Here is a 26,558-nt window from a genome sequence, read left to right as displayed (position 1 = left end):
TTTAACTTGGTGAACCAATGAGTTTTATTGGCGTTACTTACAGAAGCAGAAATGACTCAAAGACATTATCACTAAAAGCCCATGCCAGCACGGATGACAGCTCATGAAATCTGAAACCTGCAGTTTATTACAGAACCAACAAACAGCTCAACAGACTGGAGTGTCCTTTCCAGGTCGTTCAGTAGGCCTGAGCCTCTTCAGACAGCTCTGTTGGCCTATCTTTCCCAGGAGGTTCAGCTGGTCTTCTAGACAGCTCAGCTTGCCTCAGTGTCTACTATATCTGGTCACTTTTAAGAACTTAAGGCCTTTTGAGTTGTATACTTTCTGAGCTTAAGGAATTTCCCAGCAGGATGGACGGTGTCACCTCCCCTTAAAATATCCTCTTGTTTAATCTCTTCTATAACATCTTGTGTCAAAACAGCTTCCTTCCAAGACGGAAGGCTTTAATCTTAGACGGATCTGCTATACAACAGAAACTTGGATTTCCATGCTTTACTAACTCAGCTGTCTTTCTGGCTCCTTGAGTTCATCTCTTTGTTCATGATCATCAGGTAGTATTTCTGGGTTCAAACCTAGAATATTGTGAATTTAAATTGACCATTAGCTTACATTTAAAAGATTATATCTATGGTATGGGTTAACCAAAAGATATGTAAGAAAACAAAGCAAGCCACTGATTTGTAAGGTAATTATAACCAAAGAAAAAAGTCTGCACGGAAGTACCCTACATACTGGCGGACAATGGCTATTAAATGAAGCCATGCCATTGCTCTTGGTTTCCCACCATAGCTGGATGGGAGGTCCCTACTGTTGATGGCATAACACATTTTGGTTTCAAGACATAGAGAAATCAGTCTGGAACTGACTTGCAAACTTCCTCATTACTGGATAGCTTCCACAGTGCCAGAAGGTGCTATGCATATCACTGTGGAGAAGAGTCATTAACAGACTCACCTAGTGGTGGCCTGCATGATACAGTGTCACTCTACCAGCCCTATGGCGGCATGACTGTGATAGTGGCAACCAACTGTCAGCAAAGAGTCATAACTGATCAAAATGTGGAAAAACAAGAGACAGTGCATTTTCATACCAACACCCCTGTCTAAGGCTCAGGAAATAATGAGGAAGAAGTGGTGGAAAGAATGTAAGGTCTGAAGGATGGTAAAGAGTGCTGTACACAGAGTGCTGCCTTCTAAACAGAACATGGCCATTGCACTCACAAGCCCACAGCAGCTATGGTCTCTGCAGATCAAACCAGCACAGAAGGAAGAGAGGCTCACAGGCTGTACCCACAGCTGAAGAGCTACTGGCAGCCAAAGGCTGCTGTGTGTGTGCTCGCATGCGCACTCGGGTGTGGCCACCAGCAGGTTGCCCATACCTCAGTGGATGGCCTACACCATTCCAGTGGGTTAATGAGAAAGAAAATATGAAGGCGGTAGAGGGAGTAGTGGGCGGGATTTGGATCTGCTATGATCCACACTGTAAACACATAGGATATTGTCAAGTAAAAGACACAAAAATATTCTTAAAAAAATATATTAATTTACAAGGCAGGGCAGAAAATACTTTTTCTTTGACCCTGCTGAGATGATAGGAAAGGCATTTTAATTCTCATTTTTGTAAAGTTTAGTTTCTAACTTATTAATTTTCATTTCAAGTAATATTCATTCTCAATTTATTATCTCTGAGCTCTTAACAGTAGCTATTATGCCTATTACTTTTTTTTTTTGTAGAAAGCAGCCTATTCTTGTTCTGTCACTGCAATATCCTTTGGAATCTCACTGAAGATGAGAAACAGAAAATTTAAATGTTTCAGACCTTACATAATCTTCCACCTGCTCCCATCTCTATGAAACACAAAGGAGTTTTCAATATACCGATTTTCTGTCTGCTTGAACAGAACTTTGCTGAGAGTGTGATGTGCACAGAATAATTCAGTCTCTACTTTGATCTAATTTTCTTTTAAAGTCTGAGTTCCAGCTCTGCTGCTTAAAACCTATTTCCACCCTTTGGATTTATCTGTCTGGCTCCTTTCTCTGAGGCCTGTATCAGCTCATGCTCCCAGGAGCTCTCCGCCTTTGGGGTCTCTTGTATACACATTACCTTACGCATCTCCTGGGGAGCCACTTGAGGCCTCATGGGAGGGGCATTGAGACCTTTCCAGCAATCGACATTTCTTAAAGCATATTTAATATAACCTAGTTCGATTGACGGGTAATGAAAACATATTTGGAATTATATAGGGCTGGGGAGGATGGCTCAGCAGCACAGCATCTGCCCAGCATTCACAGGGCCATAGGTTCCACCTCCAGAGCCACAGAACAAACACTTCCTCCCAACTACCCTTCCCTAAAGAAATAATTACTCATGAAACACATAATTTTAGGAGAAAAGCAGTAGAACTTGAAGCCAAGCAGAAAGCATCTGTTAGTCTTTTTTTTCATACACTTCAAATTTATACTTGATGCCTCTTTCCTCTTGGATCTCAGAGAGGACACCCGGGTACCTGAAAATGGAAAAGATTCATGATTTGATTCAGTGTCCACTGTTAACACAGCATTGGCCCCCGACCTTCACCCTAGGCATAAACACTGTGGTTCCTGCCTTCACAGTGGCAGGCTCCTCCTAACATCGTATCCACAGCACATGGCAATAGAAGAAAAACAACAAACTATGTAAAGCTAGAAAACACAAAGTCCCATACCTTCTCCTTTATTTCTGATACATATTTTTTCCTCAAAAATGACCCCCAGTTTCTATTTCCTTGTATCTTTCCACTCTACCAATGAACTACTAGGCAATTTCTTAGGAATCTTTTGCAAGTTATGGTTGAAATTACATTTCTAAGGAAAGAAAAACAAACTATCTGTAGCTGCTAAAAACTGAAGTTGTATGCCTGGTTTCTGTGGGTTACTGCATGGCTTCCTAACCTGGCAACATGTGGCATTCCGTGACTGCTTCACTAGAACCGCAGTACACCTGATCTCTCCATCCCTGACCTCTCACTTACACCCTGCGTGGACCCTCTGGCCACCTAGCCTTCCAGTGAGCATCCCCTCATCCCTCCAATGTTGATGATGCCTCACTATTGTGCAGGCTTCACCCAGTGTTACAACAGAGGGGGCCAGGAGCTGCTGTTTTCATCCTTGGTTCTCTGTATACGCCAGCTTGGCTGGCAATCAAGCCTTCTTCAGAGTACAATGTTTGACATGGTAAGTATTCCACAAATAGTTCCTTCTATGTTAGGTATTACTCCAAACCCACTGTTGGCAAGGATGCCTCAGAAAACTTTAAAATGTCTTGTGATACATAATGCACTGATGAGAATAACAGACACTAGTTATAATACGGAAAAATTCATGTCAAAATAAGAAGCTCTTCTAGTTGCCAACCATTTTCTAGCCTCTCACTGTTCACTGTTTGTAGTACTCCTGCCTTTTAAAACTGATTTTCCTAGGCCAGTTTTCAACTATTATGAACTTTTCAGAATGAGGCAAGAAAGTTCACATTTGCACATTTTTTTTGTGTGTGTAAATTCAGCATAAGACTGTCAATCACTAAGAGGAAGCAGAGCACCGAGAGGTTCTTTCTCAAGCCAAGACTCATATATTCCGTTAAGGGACCTGCTGAATATGCTTAGTAGCCAAGGTATTAATGGCAAGTAGGCTGTGAAACTAAAATTGAACTGTCTTTAAATTCAGCTTCTTTTCCTCTGTTATCTTTTGGTCTTTTAAGTAATGGTTAATAACTACAATCACGATTCTAAACTTTTTTGGTTTGAGACAGGATCTTATTCTGTAACTTAGGCTGTCTCTGAACTTGCAGGCTCCTGAGTGCTGAGATTATAGTTGTGAATCCCCCTCCCCCAGCTTAACCCCAAGCAAACACTTCCTGAGAACTATACTTGGACTGTGTGCGTGTGGTCTACATGTTCCTGTGTGTACCCACTGGAAGCCACAGCTATTTTCCAAACTCTATCTGCCAACCATTTGCATTGCAGGTACGTTTAACTAAACCATCTTCTTAGGCCAGGACTTGTACTCTAGAGTTCAAGGACCACAGGAATTGGCGGTCTACCTATTCTTAGGCTCCACCCACACTTCCTCCTATTTAGGATCTTGAAGCATAAACAGCAGCTCTGGAATAACAAAGGACTATAGCAATCCAGAGATGATCCAGTAGAAGCTCTCAAAGACAAACAGAATTCTCGAAACAGTTTTCCATAAGAAAACAAATGGCAACTGAAGTAAAATGGGTACTGCAGCAGCAGAACAGGCTCTAGCGGAGAATTTGGGCAAGTATGCCACCAGCGTGAAAAGTCTAGAGATAGTCCGATCAGAAGACAACGCACCACCATCTAAAATCTACCCCATGGTGTTCCTTGAGGAGGACATGGGCCCTAGCTCTGGAACTCTGCCAACTCTGCGGTGGTGTCGGGGGAGCTTGTCTAAGGTAGTGTGTTAAAAGCCTGGTCCTGGTGCCGATGTGGGAGGTGGAGGCCTTTAAGTGGGCCTAGGTTAATGGGACTAGAAGGGACTAGGAGACTCCAATCTCTCTCCTGACTCCACGTGTGATTGCTCCCTCCAGGACTGCTTTTCATGTGAGCCATCTGCTATGAGGTCTTCTTCACCAGCAGCCGTGCTGAGGCTATAGCACAGCTCTGAGGCTCCAGAACTGTGAACTAAACATCTCTTTTCTAAAGTCAGCCTAGCTTCCAAAGACTCCCCCAACCTTTTTTCTGAGCTAATTAAACAGATTACTGCTGCTATAAAATTTTTGGGCCTGCTGGTCTGGCTGAGGCCTCATGACGTTTGAGACAGAAAATTTTGTTCCAGGCAAGATCAATGAGAACAGAGCTGTATGGGATGGGCTGGCATGGTGCTGCTAAAGGAACAATCACACAGGCAAGGACTTAAGGGAAAAGAGACTGATGCATGGTAAAACCACCAGTTCATTCATGAACTTCTGATCTTAGCCTCTGGGCATGTAATACTTCATCCATTTTCTAATTCATTCACTACTCACAGTAGTCCTTGCTTTTATCTTTATTTCAGTACAGTAGTGATTGAAGAAAAAACAAACCAAAACACAAAACACTAAGAAGTATGGTGTTAACAACTGTTTGAATGGAAACCTGTATAAACCTAAGAGAAATAGATGCAGCTAATGGAGACAGAGGTGCTCAAAAGGAGTGCTGATGAGCACTCACTCACCCACAGAGCAAACCACAGGCACTGTGCCGCGGGTGAGTTTCCAGCGCTGTGGAGGTGGACAGGAGGTGCTTGGGGTTTGCTGGCCAGAGCCTCCTGAGTGAATTCCAGGCAAGAAGAGACCAGTCTCAAAGATGGCAGTTTTTCTGAAGATGACACCCGAGGCTGTCCTCTGACCTCTATTCATCGCACGCGCGCGCACACACACACACACAATCTTACACCCCTTAACTCCAAGGTTCAGGGATCATTGTGGCAGAGGGGTTAGAAAGATTGTAAGAGGCAGAGGCAGTTACAGAACAACAGTTAGTTTCTGGACATAAGAGGGCTGTTGCATATATGAGCTCACTGTCTTGACTGCATGTACTAGACCTGTACAAGATCTAAGCATGGGTAGGACAGGAAGCCAAGAAGCCCCACCCCAACCTGAGGAGCTAGTGACAACTGATGGCCAATGGAGGAGGAGTAATTTTCCTTCAGGGATTTGGCCTCTGAGAGGCCACCCATGAGAGGCAGGTGACCCCAGTCATGCACATCGTGGCTACACTAAGTAGACTCAGTGTGGTAACAAAGCAAAACAAAACATGAAGTTGTGAGGGAATAGTTGTGTGGGGGATAGGAGAGGAATTAGAAAAGATGAAATGGGGTATGGATTTGATCATTTATTTTTTAAAAACATAAATTAAACACACATGTAAATAAACACACGCATGTAAACTTAATGGGGAATGATGGGACAATGAAGATGAGTGGAGAATGATTAAAGCGCATTTCTGGATACTGGTGAGCACGAGAAGTTCTCCAGGGTATAGAGGCTCAGAGTCAGATGTTAGTGCAGGTCAGAGGTCCAGGATTGAGCATCTCTACTATCTTGTAGACAGAGATTGGGCTGGCTACTTTCTATGTCAATTCAACACAAGGCCAGAGCATCGGGAAGGAGGGATGTCAATCAAGGAAATGTTCCCATCAAATTGGCTTGACTGTCTGTGTGATAATTGATATGAGTAGACCCAGCCCATTGTAGGTGGTGGTGTTCATGGATAGGTCCTGTGGTGTATAAGAAAGCAGGCTGAAAGCAAGCCAGTAAGCAGCATCAGTTCCTGCCTCCATGTCCAGCCCTGACTTTTTTCCATCATGGACTGTTACCTGGAAGCAGAAGATGAATTCAACTTATTATCCTATGTTGCTTTTGGTCATGACGTTTTTTAACACAGGGGTAGACACTTAACTGTCCAGAGGTTTCCTTTTATCTAGTCTTAAAGGAAGACAGACCTATTTAAGGTCTCTCCCTTGGAAATCCCCTCTACTCCGTGTTAAGGAGCTGTTGTGATGTTAGTGCAGGTCAGAGAATAGGTGGCTATCAAATGCCGCAATGGAGCAGGTATTTTGTTTGTGTGGAGTGTCATTTAGAATGTCCACATCACAGCAATGGTCTTGTCCTGTCTGTGTCTGCTCACCACAAACTCCTGTGATGGGAAAGAGCCAGCACACGTTCCTCAGCCTTTCAAAGCAAGCAGGAGATAGCACTCCCTAACTCACCCTGCGGGTCAGCACCGCCTGACTCTAACAACAGCTGAACATCCACAGTCATACTACATCAGTGTCTCTTAGGGACACAAATGCAAAAATACTTAATAAAATGGTAGCAAATCGCCTCTACCAACAAATAAAAAATACCACATACAATTACCAAGTAAAATTGACCTTGGATATGCAAGATTAGTTTAATATGAAAACGAATCACGTAATATACAGTGTCAAATGGTTCAGAAAAACCATGTGGCAAAATCCAACAGTCCTTCATAACTAAAGCACTTAATGAACTAAAAATTAAAGGGATCTTCCTCAGTGTAATAGTCACATGCTTTCCTACTGGGACCATGAACAAGACAAGTGAGATATTTGCTCTAATTTCCTCTTCACCCTGCTGGAGGTCCTGGACCAGATAATTACGCAAGAGAAAGAAATAACAAACATCTGACTAAAACTGCAGAAGTAAAACTGCAGAAGACACTAAACATAGGACAGTTCTTACTTTCATCTTTATTTCATTATACTACTGCTAAGAATGTACTAACATCTATAACTATTAATTCTAGCTTTAGAGTTACAGGGTACCAGATGAGTACGTTACACAACTATCAACAAATACATACAACTATTAAACTCCAATTATTGAAGTTACCAGACTTTAGATAAAGTAATCTGTAGTTTTCTATACTACTATGAGTAGTCTGAAAACAAAACAATAACATCAAAAGGAATGAAACAAGACACTGAATGCTGTAAAGCATTACTTACCAGAAGAAAGTAAACATCTACTTAAGTGAAAAACTCCAACATGCTCAAGGTTTAGGACTTCATACTGTTTAGAGACAGTTCTCTTCTGAGAGCTCTATGAATATAATATCAATGAGAATCCCAGCTTGCTTTCTATCAGAACTTTGCATACTGATTAAAACTTATATGGAAATCCAAGGGACCCAGAACAGTAAAAAGCAATCTGAAACAGACCAAACCAAAGTGGAAAGGTTTATGCTACCTGATTACAAGTTAGAATTCATGATGGCTATATGCAGTAAGCCAAGAGAACTAGCTAAATAATTCTAGCCCCTTAGAAACGGAAGCAGGTGGTCACCTTTGGCTAGTTAGTGAGTTCAATTCCAGCCTGGACTACACGAGACCCAGTCAAAACCAAAACAAGACCATGTAGTAATAGCATAATGATACACACAGATCAATGGAAAAGAAATGAGAGCCCAGAAAAATACTTTCACATTTATAATCAACTGAAATTGTGATGACGTATATGAATAAATGTAAGCAGAGAATGACCCTGAGCTACTTAGTCTCAGGTGAATGTCATGATATGTGCCTCTGTTAGCAAAGGTGGTGTTTTGCTTTTTAAAAGTCAGAGATGAACAGTGGCGTTTAAGTTGTCAAGGATCCTCAAGGGTCAGAGCCTTGGAGAAAAGTTTTGATTAAAACCAGTAAGCAGGTATTTAAACGAAGCTGATTATATAGCACTCTGTTCTATGGCTAGCAGCAAAAAAGAAATGAGAAGGAAGAACTGAGATTTATATTCACATAATGTGAGAATTCACAACTTGAGTTTAAGCCATCACGTTAAGAGCCTAAGCAAAGCCTGCACTTTTGAGGATATTGGTTCTTGTGATTTTCGGCTTATTTAGAATTAAGAGCCCAAGGAAATCACTAAATTTAGAATTTATGTGATCAAAGACTGTCATTCCACAGAGTAACAAGACTGTTATTCTAACACTTGACCACCCATTTATCCAGACTAAATTGTTAATGTTTCTTTAGGGGATGTGTAAAAAACAAATTCACACTCAAAGGATAATTACTAGACAGTTGAGACTATCTGAAAACAAAAGTAAGAACTGCTCTAAAAGTATTTTCAATCACCTTTGTCTTTTACTTTTGATAGTTAATAGTTTAAAATGCTTTTAACCTAAAATGCTCCAAGGTTACTAAACCAGGGAGCTTCCTGCTGGAATCACAAGGGTAGCCTTTCTTCTGCATTTTCACCACCGTGGCCACCTTAATCTATGACCTATCATCCTTCACCCAAATCCAGACTCCCTCTGGTTCCCCTCTAGCCACAGCAGCTGGGACAATGTCCCTGCCTGAAAATCTTCTCAGCCAGCACTTGACCTGACTTATTTCTTCCTGGCTCAGAGAACAGGCCAACTTCATTCTTGCCTCAGGCTCCACACTCCTGTTTCCGGACCACCCTTCCTGCTCTTGTGTAGCTGTCTCTTGACATCTTGATCTCAGTGTAGATGCCTCAGTGTAGCGAGGATTCCTCACACTGCAGAATCCACCAAGCCCACTGTTTCATGCTTATCACTTGCACCCCTTCCCTTAATCAGTTTAAAGATGTTGTCTCCAGGGTAAGCAGCAGTACCAGCAGGCACAATTTTCACAGTGCCTAAGACAGGCCCGATTCCCCTAGAATGAACTAGCGACGACTGTTAGATGTCACTAAAATCATTAAAGTCCAAATGTTTCCAAGTCTATTAAAATATTTTTCTAAAAGCTCAAACCTCTATTCCAGATAGGGCACTGGCAAAGAATGGTTCTACAAGTCTAGCTTAGTGAACTAGTGAGCTTATTTGCGTGACTTAGGAGTATTTAGTCAGTCACATGACTAAAAGGCAGCTATGAAAAGCGCACACTAGTAGGTGCCAGCATGTAACATATGCATCCCTGGAGGCCCTGCAGGGCTGGCACGCAGCTCAGTAGGTCAGTCTCTTCTCCCCAGCAGCTGTCATCACTCATGGCCTTGAGGGAGGGCCTTGTTACTTACTCCTAAGCTTGAGGAGCTTCCTGTCCCTTGTAAACAGAATTTACTTCCTGAGTCTGAAACCTTTTTTTCCCTTCCTCTAGGTAATGTTTCAGTTCAGAAGAAACAGCAACATAACACCAGCTGAAGAAAGTTTCTTAAAGACAAGAAAACTGGAGAGCCCTGTAACTCATCTGTGTGGTTTATGTTAAGATCCTGAGTATAAAATTAAAAAGCATACATCTTGTGAAAAAAGACACTACATTCTTATGCCATAGAACATGGAGAAATCTGGCTGACACTCAATTAGAAACTTCATTCCTGATCAGGGATACAAGGCACATACTTAAACATAGTAAAGGCAATATACAGCAAGCCTACAGCCAACATCAAACTCAATGGAGAGAAACTTAAATCAATCCCACTGAAATCAGGGACAAGACAAGGCTGCCCACTCTCTCCATATCTCTTCAACATAGTACTTGAAATCTTAGCCAGAGCAATAAGACAACTAAAGGAGATCAAGGGGATACAAATTGGAAAGGAAGAGGTCAAAGTGTCACTATTCACAGATAATATGATAGTATACATGAGTGACCCCAAAAATTCAACCAGAGAACTCCTTCAGCTGATAAACACCTTCAGCAAAGTGGCTGGATACAAAATCAACTCAAAAAAAATCAGAAGCCCTCCTGTATACCAAAGACAAAAGGGCTGAGAAAGAAATTAGGGAAACAACACCCTTCACAATAGCCACTAATAACATAAAGTACCTTGGGGTGACACTAACCAAGCAAGTGAAAGACCTGTTTGAGAAAAACGTCAAGTCTCTGAAGAAAGAAATTGAAGAAGATCTCAGAAGATGGAAAGATTTCCTATGCTCATGAATTGGTAGGATTAACATTGTGAAAATGGCCATCCTGCCAAAAGCAATCTACAGATTCAATGCAATTCCCATCAAAATACCAACTCAATTCTTTTCAGACCTTGAAAAAAAGATTCTCAGCTTCATATGGAGAAACAAAAAAACCTAGAATCTCCAAAACAACCCTGTACAACAACAGATCATCTGGAGGTATCTCCATTCCCGATCTCAAGCTGTACTACAGAGCAACAGTAATAAAAACTGCATGGTATTGGCATAGAAACAGAAAGGAGGATCAATGGAACCAAATAGAAGACCCAGAAATAAACCCACGTACCTATGAATACTCAATTTTTGACAAAGCAGCCAAAACCATTCAATGGAAAAAAGACAGCATCTTCAACAGATGGTGCTGGTCTAATTGGATGTCTACATGCAGAAAAATGAAAATAGATCCACATTTATCACCCTGCACAAAACTAAAGTCTAAGTGGATCAAAGACCTCAACATAAAACCAGATACGCTGAATCAACATGTTAGAAGAAAAAGTGGGGAACAGCCTAGAACTCATTGGCATAGGAGATAACTTCCTGAACAGAACTCCAACAGCACAGGCTTTAAGAGCAACAATCAATAAATGGGACCTCATGAAACTGAAAAGCTTCTGTAAAGCAAAGGACACAGTCATCAAAACAAAACGACTGCCTACAGATTGGGAAAGAATCTTCACCAACCCTTTATCTGACAGAGGGCTAATATCCAGTATATATAAAGAACTAAAGAAGCTGAAAAGCAGTAAACCAAGTAATCCAATTAAAAAATGGGGAATGGAGCTAAACAGAGAATTCTCTGTAGAGGAATATAGAATGGCAGAGAAACACTTAAAGAAATGCTCAACGTCATTAGCCATTAGGGAAATGCAAATGAAAACGACCCTGAGATTTCATCTTACACCCATCAGAATGGCCAAGATGAAAAACACAAATGACAACACATGTTGGAGAGGTTGTGGAGAAAGGGGAACCCTCCTCCATTGCTGGTGGGAATGTAAACTGGTACAACCACTTTGGAAGTCAATCTGGCGCTTTCTCAGACAATTAGGAATAGCACTTCCTCAAGACCCAGCTATACCACTGCTAGGCATATACCCAAAATTTGCTCAAGTACACAATAAGGACATTTGCTCAACCATGTTTGTAGCAGCTTTATTTGTAATAGCCAGAACCTGGAAACAACCCAGATGTCCATCAACGGAGGAATGGATACAGAAATTGTGGTACTTTACACAATGGAATACTACTCAGCAATCAAAAAGGAGGAAATAATGAAATTTGCAGGCAAATGGTGGGATCTAGAAAAGATCATTCTGAGTGAAGTATCCCAGAAGGAGAAAGACAAACACGGAATATACTCGCTTATATAGACCTAAAAGATAGGATAAACATAATGAAAATCTATACAACTAAAGAAGATAATCAAGAAAGCGGACACGGGGTATGATGATCTATCCTCATTTAGAAAGACAAATGGGATATGCATTGAACGTATGACAGGAGTCTACCGCAGAAAGCATCTGAAAGACTCTACCTAGCAGTGCTCCAAAGTAGATACTAAGACTCATAACCAAACCTTCAGCAGAGTACAGGGAATCATATGAAAGAAGGGGAGTTTGATGTGGAAAGGATAGGAGCTACACAAGGACCAAACATATCTGGGCAAAGGGTCTTTTCTGAGATGGACACTCAACCAAAGACCATGAGAGGATAAAACCTAGAACCTCTGCTCGGATGTGACCCGTGATAGCTCAGTAATCAATTGGTTTCCCATAGTAAGGGGAACAAGGAATATTTCTAACAGGAACTCAATGACTGGCTCTTTGACCTTCCCACCTCCCAAGGGAGGAGCGGTACTGTTAGGCCACAGAGGAGGACTTTGTAGCCAGTCCTGAAAATACCTGACAAAGGGGAGTAATATGAAAGGGGAGGAGGTCCTCCCCTATCAGTGGACTTGGAAAGGGGCAGGGAGGAGATGAGGGAGGGAGGGTGGGATTGGGGAGGGAGTGAGGGATACAGTTGGGATACAGAATTAACAAAATGTAACTAATGAGAAAAATAAAAAAAATAAGGTTAAAAAAAAAAAAGAAACTTCATTCCTGTTGGTTATCATTCACAGTGCTTGAAGGTGATATACATGGTATCAGAAAGCATCAGTTTTACCGACCTTGAACTCTGTGAGCTACAATGACAACCTGCCTGCAAGACAGGCCCACTGGTTCAAAGGTGGCATGAATGTTATGGAAGTAACCAACTGTTCAACTTTCTTTCTTTTCTTCCTTCCTTCCTTCCTTCCTTCCTTCCTTCCTTCCTTCCTTCCTTCCTTCCTTTCTTTCTTTCTTTCTTTCTTTCTTTCTTTCTTTCCTGCCTCCCTCCCTCCCTTCCTTCTTTCCTTGACTCACCAGTGAGATGGAACCACTAACTGACACTGTCAATGATGCCAAAAATTGAAGCTACATAGATCATGAACCCTAGGGGAAGACCTGCTACTATTATTCTGCTAAATTAACACAGTAAAAAAACAAGTCTTTCCATAGCATATTGCTATACTCATAGATGCTCAGTTCTCACCAGAGAAGTTTCTTCCTGCAGTTGATGGCAATCAACACAGAAACCCACAGATAGTCAACATGTAGATAATAAGAGACTTTGGAATACTCAGTCCTAAATGTGATGTCTACATCACACACACTCCTTCCCTTAAGTCTCAGTGATGTACATAGAAAAGGGAGTAGGAAGATTTTAAGAGCCAGAGGTGGTGGGTGATTTCAAGCAGAGTTTCCCAGATACAATAGGACACATCTACCTCACATGACTGTGACAGTATGCACAAGACTTGCACAAGCTCAAGACAAACAAAATCCTAGCATGGGGAGTGGGAAGTGAGTACAAATCCCACCCTTAACAAGGAGCTCTTAGCAACTGGTAGCTCTGGGAGAGGGAAGTTAGTTTTTTTCAATAGTGTTTCATCAACCGTTCTCCAGAGAAGGACCCATGTCCCAGGGTTCAGCCAGTGCAGACTGGGCTCCACATTCTTTTTATTTTTGTTCTTAAAGAGAGAGGACATGATCTGGAAGAAGGTGGGGAAGGGGAATGAATATGGTTCAAAGACACTGTATGAAACTTTCAAATAAATAAAAACATTTAAAAAAGTATTTTTCTATATACACATTGCCACTTCAAGTCTGAAAAAAGTTATTCTTCTCTGTACTTTTTCCTCTTTTTATTATTAATTTCTTTTATCTAATAGTTATGGGTTCTGTTGTAACATGTTAAGTTTCATACATATATAATCCCTTGTTTTTCTGTAATTAGTCCCTAAAGTGCTCCTGACTAATTAATAATTTTATACTTACTCTGGGAGAAGTTTATATTTTCCCAAATCAATTTCTGGAAAAAATGTGTCACTTTCAAATTCCTGCATGATCCGTGTCACAAAGAGTCTGAGATGGCCTGGCTGATTCATGGCTTCCTGTAAAACAAAATACAAGGTGTCACTTTCCTTAATCTGTGTTAAAAGACAAGGAGACTAGAAGATTCTTTTTTCAGTTAAGTTTATACTAAGGATTACATGCATGTTTTCTATTGCTCAAACTTACTATATATAAAATATTTTGAAAAAATTTGTTCACATTATTTTAAACAATGTATATATTATAGATCTTTGTGTGGGTTTGTGCATGTGAGTACAGAGGAGCAGGAGCTACAGGCCATTGTGAGGCACCCAATGTGAATGCTGCAAACTGAAGCCAAGTCCTCTGAAAACGTGCTCTTAACCCCCGAGCTATCTCTCCAGCCCCCTCACACTTGCTAAACCCTCTGCTGGAAGGCCCCGGATCCCTACAAATAGCACTGGTCGTAACTAGTAGTTAGGAAAATAAGCTGGCCTCGTTTAAATTCTTTTTAAGTGAGCACTCAGTCAGGCTGCGCTCCTTTGGGGGCTTGTCCCTCGTTACTAGCTGCTCTTCCAGCCATGACTCTGCGTCTGTATGTACAGCTGAATGAGACTGTCACTGTTGGGATCATGGCAACACTCTACACCGCTTCTCTACATACCTTATTTGTGTGCTTGTGAGTGCGCAGGCCAGAAGAGGCTCCCGAGTCACTCAGAGCTGGAGCCGCAGAAGTTTACAGGATGACCACTTGTTGCGTAGGGGCTTGGATCTGACTCGTGGTCCTCATGATTGGACAGCAAGAGCTCTTAACTGCCGAGCTGCGTCTCCTGCCCCATCAGTACACCTTCACTGCCCTGACCTTTCCTAAAAAGCTCCAATTCCTCTGTAAGCAGGGCAATCATCTTGCCTCTTGCTAATAATAGTGCTCAGCCTGTTCTGGTTAATGACTTTTCTAAACAGTGTCTAAAATGTTATCTTGAAAATTTCTATCAACTAAATTGCCTTGGAAAAAATAGCTTATATTTTTAATGGAAAGGATGACTCCTAAGTGCAGAATCAGGAGAGAATTAATAACTATTAATCCTCAAGCACATAAAGAAAAGAAATTTCATACATACATACAATTTCAAGTTGTTGCTCCTAACTTCCAAATGTGAGCACAGAACACATTTCCTTCAAGTATTTCAGCTCATGTCAAATCAGTCATCATCACTGCTGCAATCAAGTAAGTTCTCTACTAGTTCCCACTGCATCCCAAGCCAGAAAAGCCAACGAGGACTAACCGCAGCTGCGCGTGCAGCTACACACCACAGCAGGGTGTGTGTTCGGTAAAGGGACACATAGGGAATATTTCAGGATTAGATTTAAAAATAAGGCATTGGGACTGGGTGAACTGAGGGAGGGGTGTTTGGGAAGATGAAGTCAATAGTGGAGGGGTGAATATGACTGAAGCACATGACATGCGCTACACCATAATGAAATACGATTTTATAATAAAACAAATTCAAAGAGAACAGACTAGTATAGATGATAAACTTTACATTTACCTTTGTATTTATTTTGTATGACAATGTAATTCACCTTGATACCTGTCTAGCTACAGTAAGGACAGTATGGCTTCCAAAGCTTATGGCTGAAAGGTGGGAAGGACATTTTTACCTATTTACAAATAACTACTTACCTTGTAAACAGAACTGCCCCCGACTATCCAAATCATGTCTACTATATTTGCTAACTCTGGCTGTTCAATAAGTTTTAAAGCATCATCCAGACTTTTAGCAAGAAAATGAGCTCCTTGTGGCGGTTCTCTGAAGTTTAAAAAAAAAAAAAAATTATAGTTTTTATAAAAGCTTGTCCACACTAGTCAAATAATCTGACTGGAAGCAGTCAATACAAACTATGAAAACTAATTCTTTTAACACAAAATACTTAGGATGTATGTATGGCCAAAGTCCAACATCCATTCTATAGTTTGTGCCTGAATGGTGCTGGCAAACACTAACACAAAGCTGTATGTGGCACCTCACTGTGTCTAGAGCAGAAGGCAGCTCAACAGTAGCTGTCTCTGCTGTGATGCTGTGAAGGTTGCCTGGGATGGAGAATGAGGGACTCTCAGGAGGTTATGTAGGTGTAAACAGAAGGCAAGCTCAACAGTAGCTGTCTCTGCTGTGATGCTGTGAAGATTGCCTAGGATGGAGAATGAGGGACTCTCAGGAGGTGATGTAGGTGTAAATCTTTGTCAACAAACATGTACCACAACATGCTAGAGCAAGATGGCTTCTAGCCAACAACACACGGGAAGTGTTTGGGGGAAATGTGCTCACTCTGCCCTCTAGTTTGAAATGTGCAGACAAACAACAGCAACCAGATGGATGTTGATGGTGACAAAACCCAGCAAATTAATGGTAGAATCTAGGTGGGGGTATGTAGCTGTTTATGCAGTCTGTCAGTTTGAAAACTGTCATGGTTAAATAATATTAGAGATCATCCAAATGACTAGAAACATTTGAAGCAGCACTCAGACTGTTAATGTATGTGGGGAAGAACATGCATATTTTGAACAGTACAGAAAGGAGAGAAAGTATTTGAAAAATGAGCTTGTCACCAGTTACATAACTAATACTCAGAAAGGAAAACATTAAGTAAACTCACTGCTTATGTTGACTTGCTCAGATTTCAGGTCTCTTTTTTTTTTGATGGTGAGAGGAGTTGCAATTCCCTTTATAAATGAAGAAACTTACACAACTAGGCTTTCGTAGTGATACGAAGCAGAACAAAAATGATTAATTCAATGTCAAGTTCTTAGCTGGTGCTTTTAAAAGGATTACTTACATAACTGTCTTTGAACTGGTAGTTGTAACAATGATTAATCAAGAACTAAAGGGAACTATTCATTTTCCTAGTGGCATTCTCCTTTTCTTCCTGATTTCTGTTCTACTTTTTCACTCTTTATAAGGGAATTAGGATAGAGCAAAGAATACATTTGGACTTATGCTGGGAAAACAAAACACAAAAAACATCAACAAGGGAGGCCAAGGTGAGTTAAATGAGGTGAGGTATCATGAAAGGTTACCAGGGTAACCCCAGAGAGAAGACTAGATATGACAGTGTTCAAGGACAGAATATGAACCAGAAGAAATAAAGATTTAGAGTCATGGAGATGATCTAGTTAAACGGTCCATGATAACTGGAATGGTCTATCAGTGGTTTCAGTAATAGAATGCTGAATTAGGATGGCTGTGAAATAGAACAGAAGATGGTGTCTAAGGAGCTGATATACAGTCTGAAAGCAGGAACTCTAAAGCTCATAGCAATATGATTTCCAGAGTTACAAGAATGTTTGGTGTGCTCTGAGGCCCTGGGTTTGATCCCTAGTACTTATAGGGGAAAAACAACAAATCACTAATGAAGTTCCGAAGTCAGTGTGTTAGCCTAGAGTGCTCAAGGGTAAGAGAACTTCAATGGTCTTCAGAGAATCTTCTTTCTCTACTGCTGTCCCCTGAAACCTTCTCCAGGATCCATTCTAATTTACAGTATTCACAGATGAATAATGTTTATACATCCAATTAGAAAAGGGGTCCATAGAAAGAAAATGGAGTGCCTTCCAGTACCCTTTGCATACTTGATTAGCTATTATACCCTGACTAGTCTAAAGGCTGAACAAACTTACTCCCTCTACTCCTCTGTGACTGACCCAAAGCAGCATAGCTCTGATGTCTTCCTGGTACCTTGCACTTTGCAGGGGCTTTCAAGTAACTGTTGATTGACATTCTTATACATAGGCAGGTGTCTTAAACACAACTGACCTATCTGGGTTATCACAGTCAGTTCTTCATTTAAAGAAGAGCTCTCTTCTGTCTTTGGGTCAATCTGGCTCTTTATTTTAGAACATTTTCTTGGTCATAGTAACTCCCGAGGCAAGCTTTCAGAATAAAATGTACTTCAATTAACTGTAATTAAATAATAGTTATGTCATAGATTGGAAGAAAATAAAGAGAAACAACATATATGCAATACTGAATTAGACCCTAGAATAAAAAAAACAAGAGCAATGGAAGAACTGGTGAAATTTGAATAAACCACTAGTTTACTTAAAAAGCCAAAACAGAATGAAATAAAAAACCCAAAATAAATGGTTGGTGTGGACTTGAAAGAATAGGGGGCAATTATACAAACTCTGTCAAGAACTGTGTGGACATGACTGATACTGTGTTTCTCACCCTCAGAGAATTCGGAGGATTAAGAGAAATGTGTTTAAGTAGATTAAAAGAAACAATGTGTTGAAGTAGGTACTCCGTTTAGAAACAATGTATAAGTACTATATTGAGTAGCACCCACATATCTACTAGACAGTAACTTAGTTCTTAATATACCATGTAGGGAAAATATATAATATTTTATCATTTCTAATATATAAACTAGTGTCTCCAGGGTGACTGTTTTTAGGACACCTAAAGACCACTTATTTCGTGAAGTTTTCTCTACTTCTAGGCTGGCAATAAAAGAAAGGTTTAAAAACCAGCAGTCCTTTAAGCGGATGAGATGGTACCAAGGCCACACCTCAGCGATGGCCAAAATGGATGAAAGCGGAATGTGAAGGTGTATGGAGGATCTGGGTCCAGATATGGTGGTAATCCATAGTGAGGCAATGATAGTATGTGATTCCTTAGCTGAGTGTCAACAGATGGAGAAACATGCCCCAAAGCACTGAAACGGGTGATTTTCTTAGAAATTGCATAGGATGCAGTGAAGAACCCAGGAAAACTCAGAAAAAGTTGAGGGTAGAAAAAAAACCTGAGGTGAGGTTAAATACCAATGAGGACAACAGGGCAGTCTCTAGTCACCCAAATAAAGGAGAGCTATGAATTGATTCACGTAGGAGAGATTTATGTCTTAGCATTGAAGGAATGAAAAAAAGTGATCTGCTAAGGTGAAAAGTGAGATCATAAGCTTGTTCACTGTGACCCATTAACATTAAAAGGTAAAAGCTTTATGCACTATGAAGAAAAATCAACTACAACTGTTCATTTTTATAGTGCTAGAGCACAAACCCCGGGCCTTACACTGTGCTTCTCCCCAGCTAGCCAGTAGAAGACAGTAAGGTGGGGGCAGGGTAGGAGCTAGTATCTGCTAAGGACTGTGTTGTATTATTTTCTCTAACTGTGACAACAAACTTAAACATATCAAGTTAAGGCTGGAGAGATTTAGTTTGGTCCACTACTTTGTGCTATAGTTCACTAGCACCATTGCTTTATGTCTGAGGTAAAAAGCAACCATGTCAGGAAACAAGTGGTAGAGCAATGAAATTCACTTCAAGGTGGACAGGATGAAGATTTCTTTCCAAAGCAATGATATACATGACCCATTTTCCCCAGACAGCATCTCCTAAAATCCATGCCGCTGTGAACTTATCAATCCATTGATAAAAGCAGTTTGAGCCCTCATAATCCAATCACCCCCAAACAGTCCATCAGCTGGTAATTAAGCTCTTTACACAGGTGCTTTCTGGGGACATTTAAAAATGCTAGCCATAACTGGTACCTTTTGTTCAGAAACAACATATAAAACTCAATGAATCTTGAAAAATAATTCCAAGACTGTTCTTATTAATCTCATTTAGCAGCTAATACAGTTGAGGTTATGCAAGCATTACTCATGACCTGCCTAAATCACAAAGCTACCTGGAGACAGAGCAGGAAGGAGAGCTCCAGTAAACCAGGCCTTAATGGGCTATGTGTGTGGATCAGAGGGAAAGGTCTTAAGAAGGGAAAACTGGGGCTGGAGAAATGGCTCAGAGGTTAAGACACTGGCTCTTCTTCCAAAAGTCCTTCAATTCCCAGAACCACATGGTAGCTTATCAACCATCTAGATCTTCTGGCATACAGGCATACTACCACATAAATAATAAATAAATAAATCTTAAAAAAAAAAAAAAAAGGAAACCTGTCATCACTAGAAAGAATATGGTAGAAGAATCATGAACAACTACTACAGCATGAAACTTAGAATAGCTTTTATGGAGACGACTTGCAGTATGTTATATCATTGAGGCAATTGGGATCTCCCAATAAAAATCTCAAGGATATAGCACTGATGCAAAACTTCATTTAAGTTTTGGATACCAAAGGCATTGATTCATATATATATATATATTTATTATTATTATTTTTTGATATATTCTTGTTCTATAGCCCAGCATGACATTAATCTCAAGAGCTTCATGGCAAAGCCTTGTAAGTGATTGTGAGGCGCTATGTCCTGCCTGACTAAAAACTTCAAATGCTTCTTCCCCCCAAGTAAATCAATGCATCCTTCTAAGGTATACAAATAGTGACTTCTGTTGTGCTCCAAAGTCATGCAACCATTACTGCCAGGAGCCAAAGCTATTTACTGAAGCCAAAGTCAAACAGTGAGCCAAAGCTAGTTAATGGAGACAAAGCTATTTACTGAAGCCAAAGCCAAGTAGTGAGCAAAGGTCATTTAGTGGAGACCTAAAGCTATGTAGTGAAAGAGTTACCTAAGACCCTAAATCATGGGTGACAGACTGTGAGGACATCCTTCTGTTAGTTTTAGAGCATCCGTGAGATAGCTTAAGAAAACAACCTTACGGTATCTTGCAGGTGCAATATTTAACCCATGAAAGCACTCTTCCTATCTCCTTCCTCCTTTCCTGCCTTCTCCCTATATAAGTTGGGTAAAAAATTTTAATAATTTTTTATTTAATAATTTAATAATTATTTAAAGAATTTAATAATTCTGATCAGACGAACAGACTTGGCCTTCATTTCTCCCGCTTCTCGTCCCTTCCCCCCATTCCATCCATCCTCCCTACTTTAGGAACCGTGTTGAAGTCCCACGGTTCGGGGCACATTACCACTGTTTCATACCTGTCAGCTGGCACTATCATTCCAATTTCAGTTCTACTAAAGTTAAAACCTGACTGCCTAGAAAGCTTTACAAAAAGCACTTCCTTCCATACCTTAGTGACTTCTGCGGTTACCTTGAGGACTCAGTGTTTCCTCATACCGAGTTATGTTGCAGGATATTTGATCACATCGTGAATCCCAGGGTTGAGAACTGGAAATAACCCTATTTCTTGTCGTGGTGTGGCTCAGCCCTAGCATACACCTTTAACTCTTTGTAAACAAGAGCTAAATAAAGCCAACTATAGGTCAAGAGGTAAAGCAAGCAACCAGAAGACAGGGAGCAATCAGTTGACAGGGAGGGACATTAATTAAGTTGAAGGGCATTTAAGACAGCATGGAGAAGGGTCTTTTTCCTTCTGGGGCATCATTGAGTAGGAAGGTCAGCTGGGTGCTTTCTCTGCCTCCTCTCTGCTAACAGGTTTTCACCCCAGCATCTGGCTCCCGAGTCAGAGATTTTGTTTTATAAGCAACGGGGTTAGAGGCTAAAAACCATGTTTCAGTAAAAGCCTGTGTAAGTGATAGTGATTGCCAAGTGTAATGCCTGTCCTGTGATATAGTATCCCAACAGTGCCTGGACCCAGCTCTGAATATGTGTGTGAGTGTGTGTATGTGTGTATGAGGTGACAATCAAGTGGAGAAGCTGGAGACAAAAAAAAAAAAAAAAAAAAGAACCCTAATAAAATCTTTTGTTAACTGATATTTCAACTTCTTTAGCATGTTTGATAATAAAGACTTTAAATTTTTCAGCCTTAAAACAAACAAACAAATAAACAAAAAAACCCAAAGGACTCCACTTGATGTTATATATAAATAAACGAAAAGCAACAAAACCCAATTACATATACCATAGGAGGGTCATAAAGAAATTAGACTCATCATTTGAGGAGAAATGCTGGTTCAACCTCGTATTTCCCCAACTGAGATTTCTTTATGTTTATTTTAACTGAAGCTGGCCATAATAAGTTTGAGTAGTATCAAGAATGTTATTAAAAGTCCTTGGGAATGGCAATATAGCCTGTGAATGTGAATTTTTTTTTGAAGGAGAGTGATCATCAGAATATCCTAGCAACCAAGACAGGAAGCAACATGAAGATGGAAGCACATAAGAGGCACATTGTATATTCCTGTCACCAGAGGCAGCCAGTGCAAATGTCTGTGGATGTTCTTCCAGCTTTTAATCTATGCCATTGCAGGAGGGTGTGGGAGAAGCCTACATAAGCATCTCTTAGCAGCTATGGAGGGAGTTTCCCCTCCCTCCCAGGGCTGTTCTAACTTCCTTTCATTTACATCTTGTAGATCTGATGACATCTGTGAGGACTTTGGTTCAAACCACTTCCCAGAAACAACATGTGGTTGAAAGTTTAGCTTGCTGTCCCTGACAGTTTGCTTTACCCACCGCACTTCAGAACTGTGAAAGCCAATCTCCTAGAAAGAATGAAGCTCTCGCACAACTATAGCTTCTACGGCATCTGCTTCTCCAGATGGATCTTGAATAAGGCACACGGGTGACATTCTTGACTGCTGCTCAGCCAAGTAGTGCCCAGTGCTCTAGGGTGTTGCATCATTTCCGGTGACATGTATTAATTTAATGAAGACTCAATTCAATTAAGTCTTTGAATTAAGTATTGAAGTAATTCAATATCCTGAGCCATCTCTCTAGTCCCAAACACCACAGGCTCTTAAGACATTTCCAGTCACCAGCAAGGAATTATCTATTCAAATGTTAGTTTGGAGGACAAAAAATTCTTAGCAGGAGCCAACTACAGACACTCCCTTCTCCTGAAGAATCCTGGCCCATTTGAATATTTTGAAATACTTTATCTCTGACACTGTATAAAGAACACAGAATGTCTGGTGTTGTGGTTAACTGGAGGTAATGGAGTACATGACCATGGTCCGTCTCTGCATGCCCTTCGTAACTTATTGTATTTATAGTAGACTACAAAATGGACAACCACTTACATTTGCTGAAACTCAAAATATAGGTATTTTTCTTTTTTGTGAAACAAAATTACCAATCATATAAGTGAGGGCTACGCCTATAAAATAATGGTTTAAAGGAACTTGCAGAATTGTTACCATATTTTTTTTTCTAATTCTTTTCTTTTTTTCAAGTGTATGAGTGCTCTGTCTACATATATACCTATATGCCAAAAGGCATCAGATGCCTTTATAGATGATTGTGAGTTACCATGTGGTTGCTGGGAATTGAACTCAGGACCTCTGGAAGAACAGTCGGTGCTCTTAACCACTGAGCCATCTTACCAGGATGCCCCTGCTTCAGTTTTTTCTAATTCTTAAGGTGATAAGTTGCCACATGGTAATAACTGCCCCCTCAGTTTCTCTTGCCTCTTTGTGATATTATGATATTCAGTTAGGTAGTATGGCTGAGTGGTCTAGGTTGGTAGATTAAGGCTCTAGTCTCCAGGGTGTTGGGTGAATTCTGATGGTGTCAACTTGTTTGGATAGTGAGTCATTTATTAGGGGTTGGGGAAATAACAGTAAATATCATCGATCCAAGTGTGAGTTTGATCCCCAGCACCTGGTTAAAAAAGCAAGCTTGGCTTGGTAATATGCACTTGTAGTGCCATCAGTGGACCAGCAGACACAGAAGGAGTCTTGGATCTTACTGGTCAGCTAACCTAGCCTAATAGCCCGGGATCCACTGAGAGACCCTTTCTCAACAAAATGAAGTGGACAGATCCTTAGGGAGGACAAGGAAGAGAAATGTTCAACTTTGTATGCATGGCTGCACACACACACACACACACACACACACAGAACAGATAGAAATGCTCATCAGCTTTTATACTTCCTCTTTCTATCATGTACTGATTTGTGCTCTGGGAAAAAGATCACAGTTTTCTTGGGGTGAACTCAGCACTTACTTGAGTTCTCTACTGAGAACTATATTAATTCTGTCCTTTAAAGGTCGATTCTTCTCAGGAATGGAGAACCAGGTTTTTCTACCCATTATCACCAGATTCTGTTTACCTATAAAATCAAGCAGAAAGGATATCTTTGAAAACACACATATATTTTCAGTGACACACACAGGCAATGACATCACAGTGACATCTAGTGGGTATAGTTTAGAAAAATTAAAACAAAGAGCTTTACCCAAAATTCAGACTTAGTACTCATTAACTAAATACGGCACTTTTGGTTTATCCAATTTATGTCTTTTATTTATGTTTTAATCAGATCCATACATGCATTATTTCAGTTCAATGTGCTCAGGTTGACTGGATTTGTCATCCACTAAACAGCTCTCTCTATAACTCTAAAATGGAGAATAGTTCCTACTCTTAGAATTTGTGAGATCAAAGAATCAGAACATGTATCTACCACCCGGAACTACTGTACTCTCGGTTATTTATACCCAGTACCTATATTCAAAATCATCTATGCCTATATTCGAAGGTCAGGGACCATTCTGGAAGAACATAAGGGCTGAAAGAAGGGGAATTGAGATGTGAAAGGCTGACTTCTGGCCATGGCATGGCTGATGCATGTCTGCACTCACTCACAGCAGCTTTGATTACCTGCACAGCATCAAGCCAGCCATAATTCTAGCATGGAGGAGGGGCTCCTAAGGCCCCACCCATACTGGATAGCTATTGGTAGCTGATGGCTGCTGAGAGGAGGGGTCATGATTTTGTCTGAGCTGACTGTAGATTGCTGATGGCCTAGTCAATGGTCATACAAGGGGTTATTAATAACGAGTAGAACATGAATTCAGGAGGGGTAAGGTGGCACAAGGAGGAGTGAGAAGGTAAATGGAGGCAATCAACATACTCTGTATAAATATATAAAACTTTTGAGGAATAAAAAATACATTTTAAAAAGCCCTGGTATGAAGACTTTATACATATAGCTTCCATCTTTTATTTCATTACTTGGGGAAAAAGCCTTGAGTTTTAGAATCTGGATCAAAGAAACAGCAACAATTACCATGTTATATTTACAGTTCTTTAAAACAAATGATTTGGAGTGGCTAGAAAGACAGTTTAGTTGTTAATCACAGTAGAGGACTTGTGATTCTCACCACCTACAACCAGAGGCTTCCAACTGCTTTTTCCTCCAGCTCTAGGGTGCTGACACCCTCCTCTGGCCTCTGTGGGGACCAGGCACACATATTTTGTACATACAGGTATACAGGCATTCTCACAACACGCACAAAAATAAAAACATCTTGAAAAAATTATTATTATTATTTTGTGCATATTGTGTACCCATATGCACAGGCAAGGCCAGGCAGTTAAGTTGGGTGTCTTCACCTTATTTTCTTGAGAGAAGGTTTCTTATTGACCCTGGAGCCCACAAATTTGGCTAGAGAACGCTCTCCAAGGATCTTTCTGTCTCTGCCTCCCTAATGCTGGTATTACAGATGTGTGCAACTGAGTCCAGCTTTTTATTTGGGTGCTGGGATTTGAACTCAGGACCTCAGAACTTTACTGACTGAGCCATTTCCCCAGTCTTGATATTTAGGTTTGTGAGAGTGTCCTGCTAGGATGGAGACTGCTAACTTGCCTACCAGTGACCTACTAATGTCCTACATCTGCTGATTTCTGATCCCGAGTCAGCTCTGTCACTCCTTTCCTACTACCTTAAGCAAGCAGGTCTGTTGGGGGAAATTACACCAACTTCTTACAAGCAACCGGAAACTGCCTTATTAATATTGCACACCACTCACCATCCCTTTATTTCAAGTCAGTCACTCAGACTGCCCCACTGAAGACCGTAGCCTTCACCCCTCCATGCCTGCCTGCTTCCAGAAATCCGACCGAGTATCATCAAATCACACTTTTAAAATTTGTTTAGCCTCTTCTCCCCTGCATTCCTCTCCACTCACTCAAGTCTTACATCTTCCAGCAACCATTCTAACCACGGCTCTGATCTCTATTCAAAGCGCTGAATTTTGCTGCCGATTCTGCTATTATACTCGAGTCATATGAACTTAATAACAAAATTTCAAATATATGTATTTTTAAAGAATGTTTAATAAGCTTTGGGAATCGCACAAAAATTGTTGCCAAGAAACAAAGATCCCAGATTCCCACAGGAGACCTCCCACTTACACGTCTACACTGGAAATCTTTCTTAAAAACCCCACTTACCTTCCACTGAGGAGGTTGTGGTTGTGGTCATTCTTTGGAAGTACTTGAACTCATTCCTGAAAGTTAGGAAACACCGAGTTTACGTCAGTCATGTGTGCTCAGGCTCCAGTACGGCCAGTGCAAACCCGGGGGTGGAGGGGCGAGTCAGAGCCGCCCAGGGACCGGACTTCGCTCCGGCCAGGGCGCCTCTGGGCAAAGGCTGGTACGGCAGAGGATCACCGCGGGCGCAGGCAGCTTGGCCTCAGCAGGGCCTACGGCTCACTCACGTCCCCTAAGTCGGCCTGCGCGTCTCTGCCAAGCGCCCGACGCTACTCCACAGGGCCGCCAGGGTTTCCCGAACACAGCCCAGCCAGTACCTGAGCGGAGGCCAGGGCAGGTCTCCGTTCTTGCCGATGCCCATATTCTGGGACACGGCGACGATGCAGTTCAGCGGCCGAACCATGACGGCGGCGGCGATCGCCTGCTCCGCAGCCCGCACGCTGGAGTCTTTTGGCGCGAAATTGCAGCCGCCGGGACCAGCGTACAGCTTGTGCGGCAGAGGCCCCGCCCCCGCCGAGCCCCGCCCCCGCCGAGCCCGCCCCGCCCCCTATTTGCGCGGCAGGGGCCCCGCCCTTCCCCGCCCGCCCCGCCCAGGTCGCTGTGTGCGCGCGCGTGCGCGCAGGCGCGGGAAGTGCGGCGGCGC

The 26,558-nt window shown here is 41.4% G+C and overlaps 1 protein-coding gene across 2 annotated transcripts; it reads right to left on the bottom strand.

Moving 5' to 3' along the window:
- On the bottom strand, positions 1 to 26,483 carry Dhfr (dihydrofolate reductase). Of its 2 annotated transcripts, none has more exons than XM_021634090.2 (6): positions 26,233 to 26,483; positions 25,877 to 25,932; positions 23,645 to 23,750; positions 15,512 to 15,638; positions 13,792 to 13,907; positions 1 to 2,506 (listed from the first exon to the last, which is right to left on the bottom strand). In XM_021634090.2, the coding sequence occupies exons 1-6, from the start codon at positions 26,316 to 26,318 to the stop codon at positions 2,428 to 2,430; spliced, it is 570 nt and encodes a 189-aa protein (XP_021489765.1). In that variant the 5' UTR covers positions 26,319 to 26,483; the 3' UTR covers positions 1 to 2,427. The 2 variants fall into 2 exon arrangements, with proteins under 2 accessions (XP_021489765.1, XP_060233759.1); XM_060377776.1 differs by lacking the exon at positions 1 to 2,506 and adding an exon at positions 11,572 to 13,505.
- Between the last annotated feature and the right edge of the window lie 75 nt (positions 26,484 to 26,558).

The sequence above is a fragment of the Meriones unguiculatus genome, chromosome 2 (assembly GCF_030254825.1).
Source record: "Meriones unguiculatus strain TT.TT164.6M chromosome 2, Bangor_MerUng_6.1, whole genome shotgun sequence".
Classification (NCBI taxonomy): domain Eukaryota; kingdom Metazoa; phylum Chordata; class Mammalia; order Rodentia; family Muridae; genus Meriones; species Meriones unguiculatus.
Note: the sequence above shows the minus strand (reverse complement) of the source record. Positions and strands in the feature narration are given on the sequence as shown.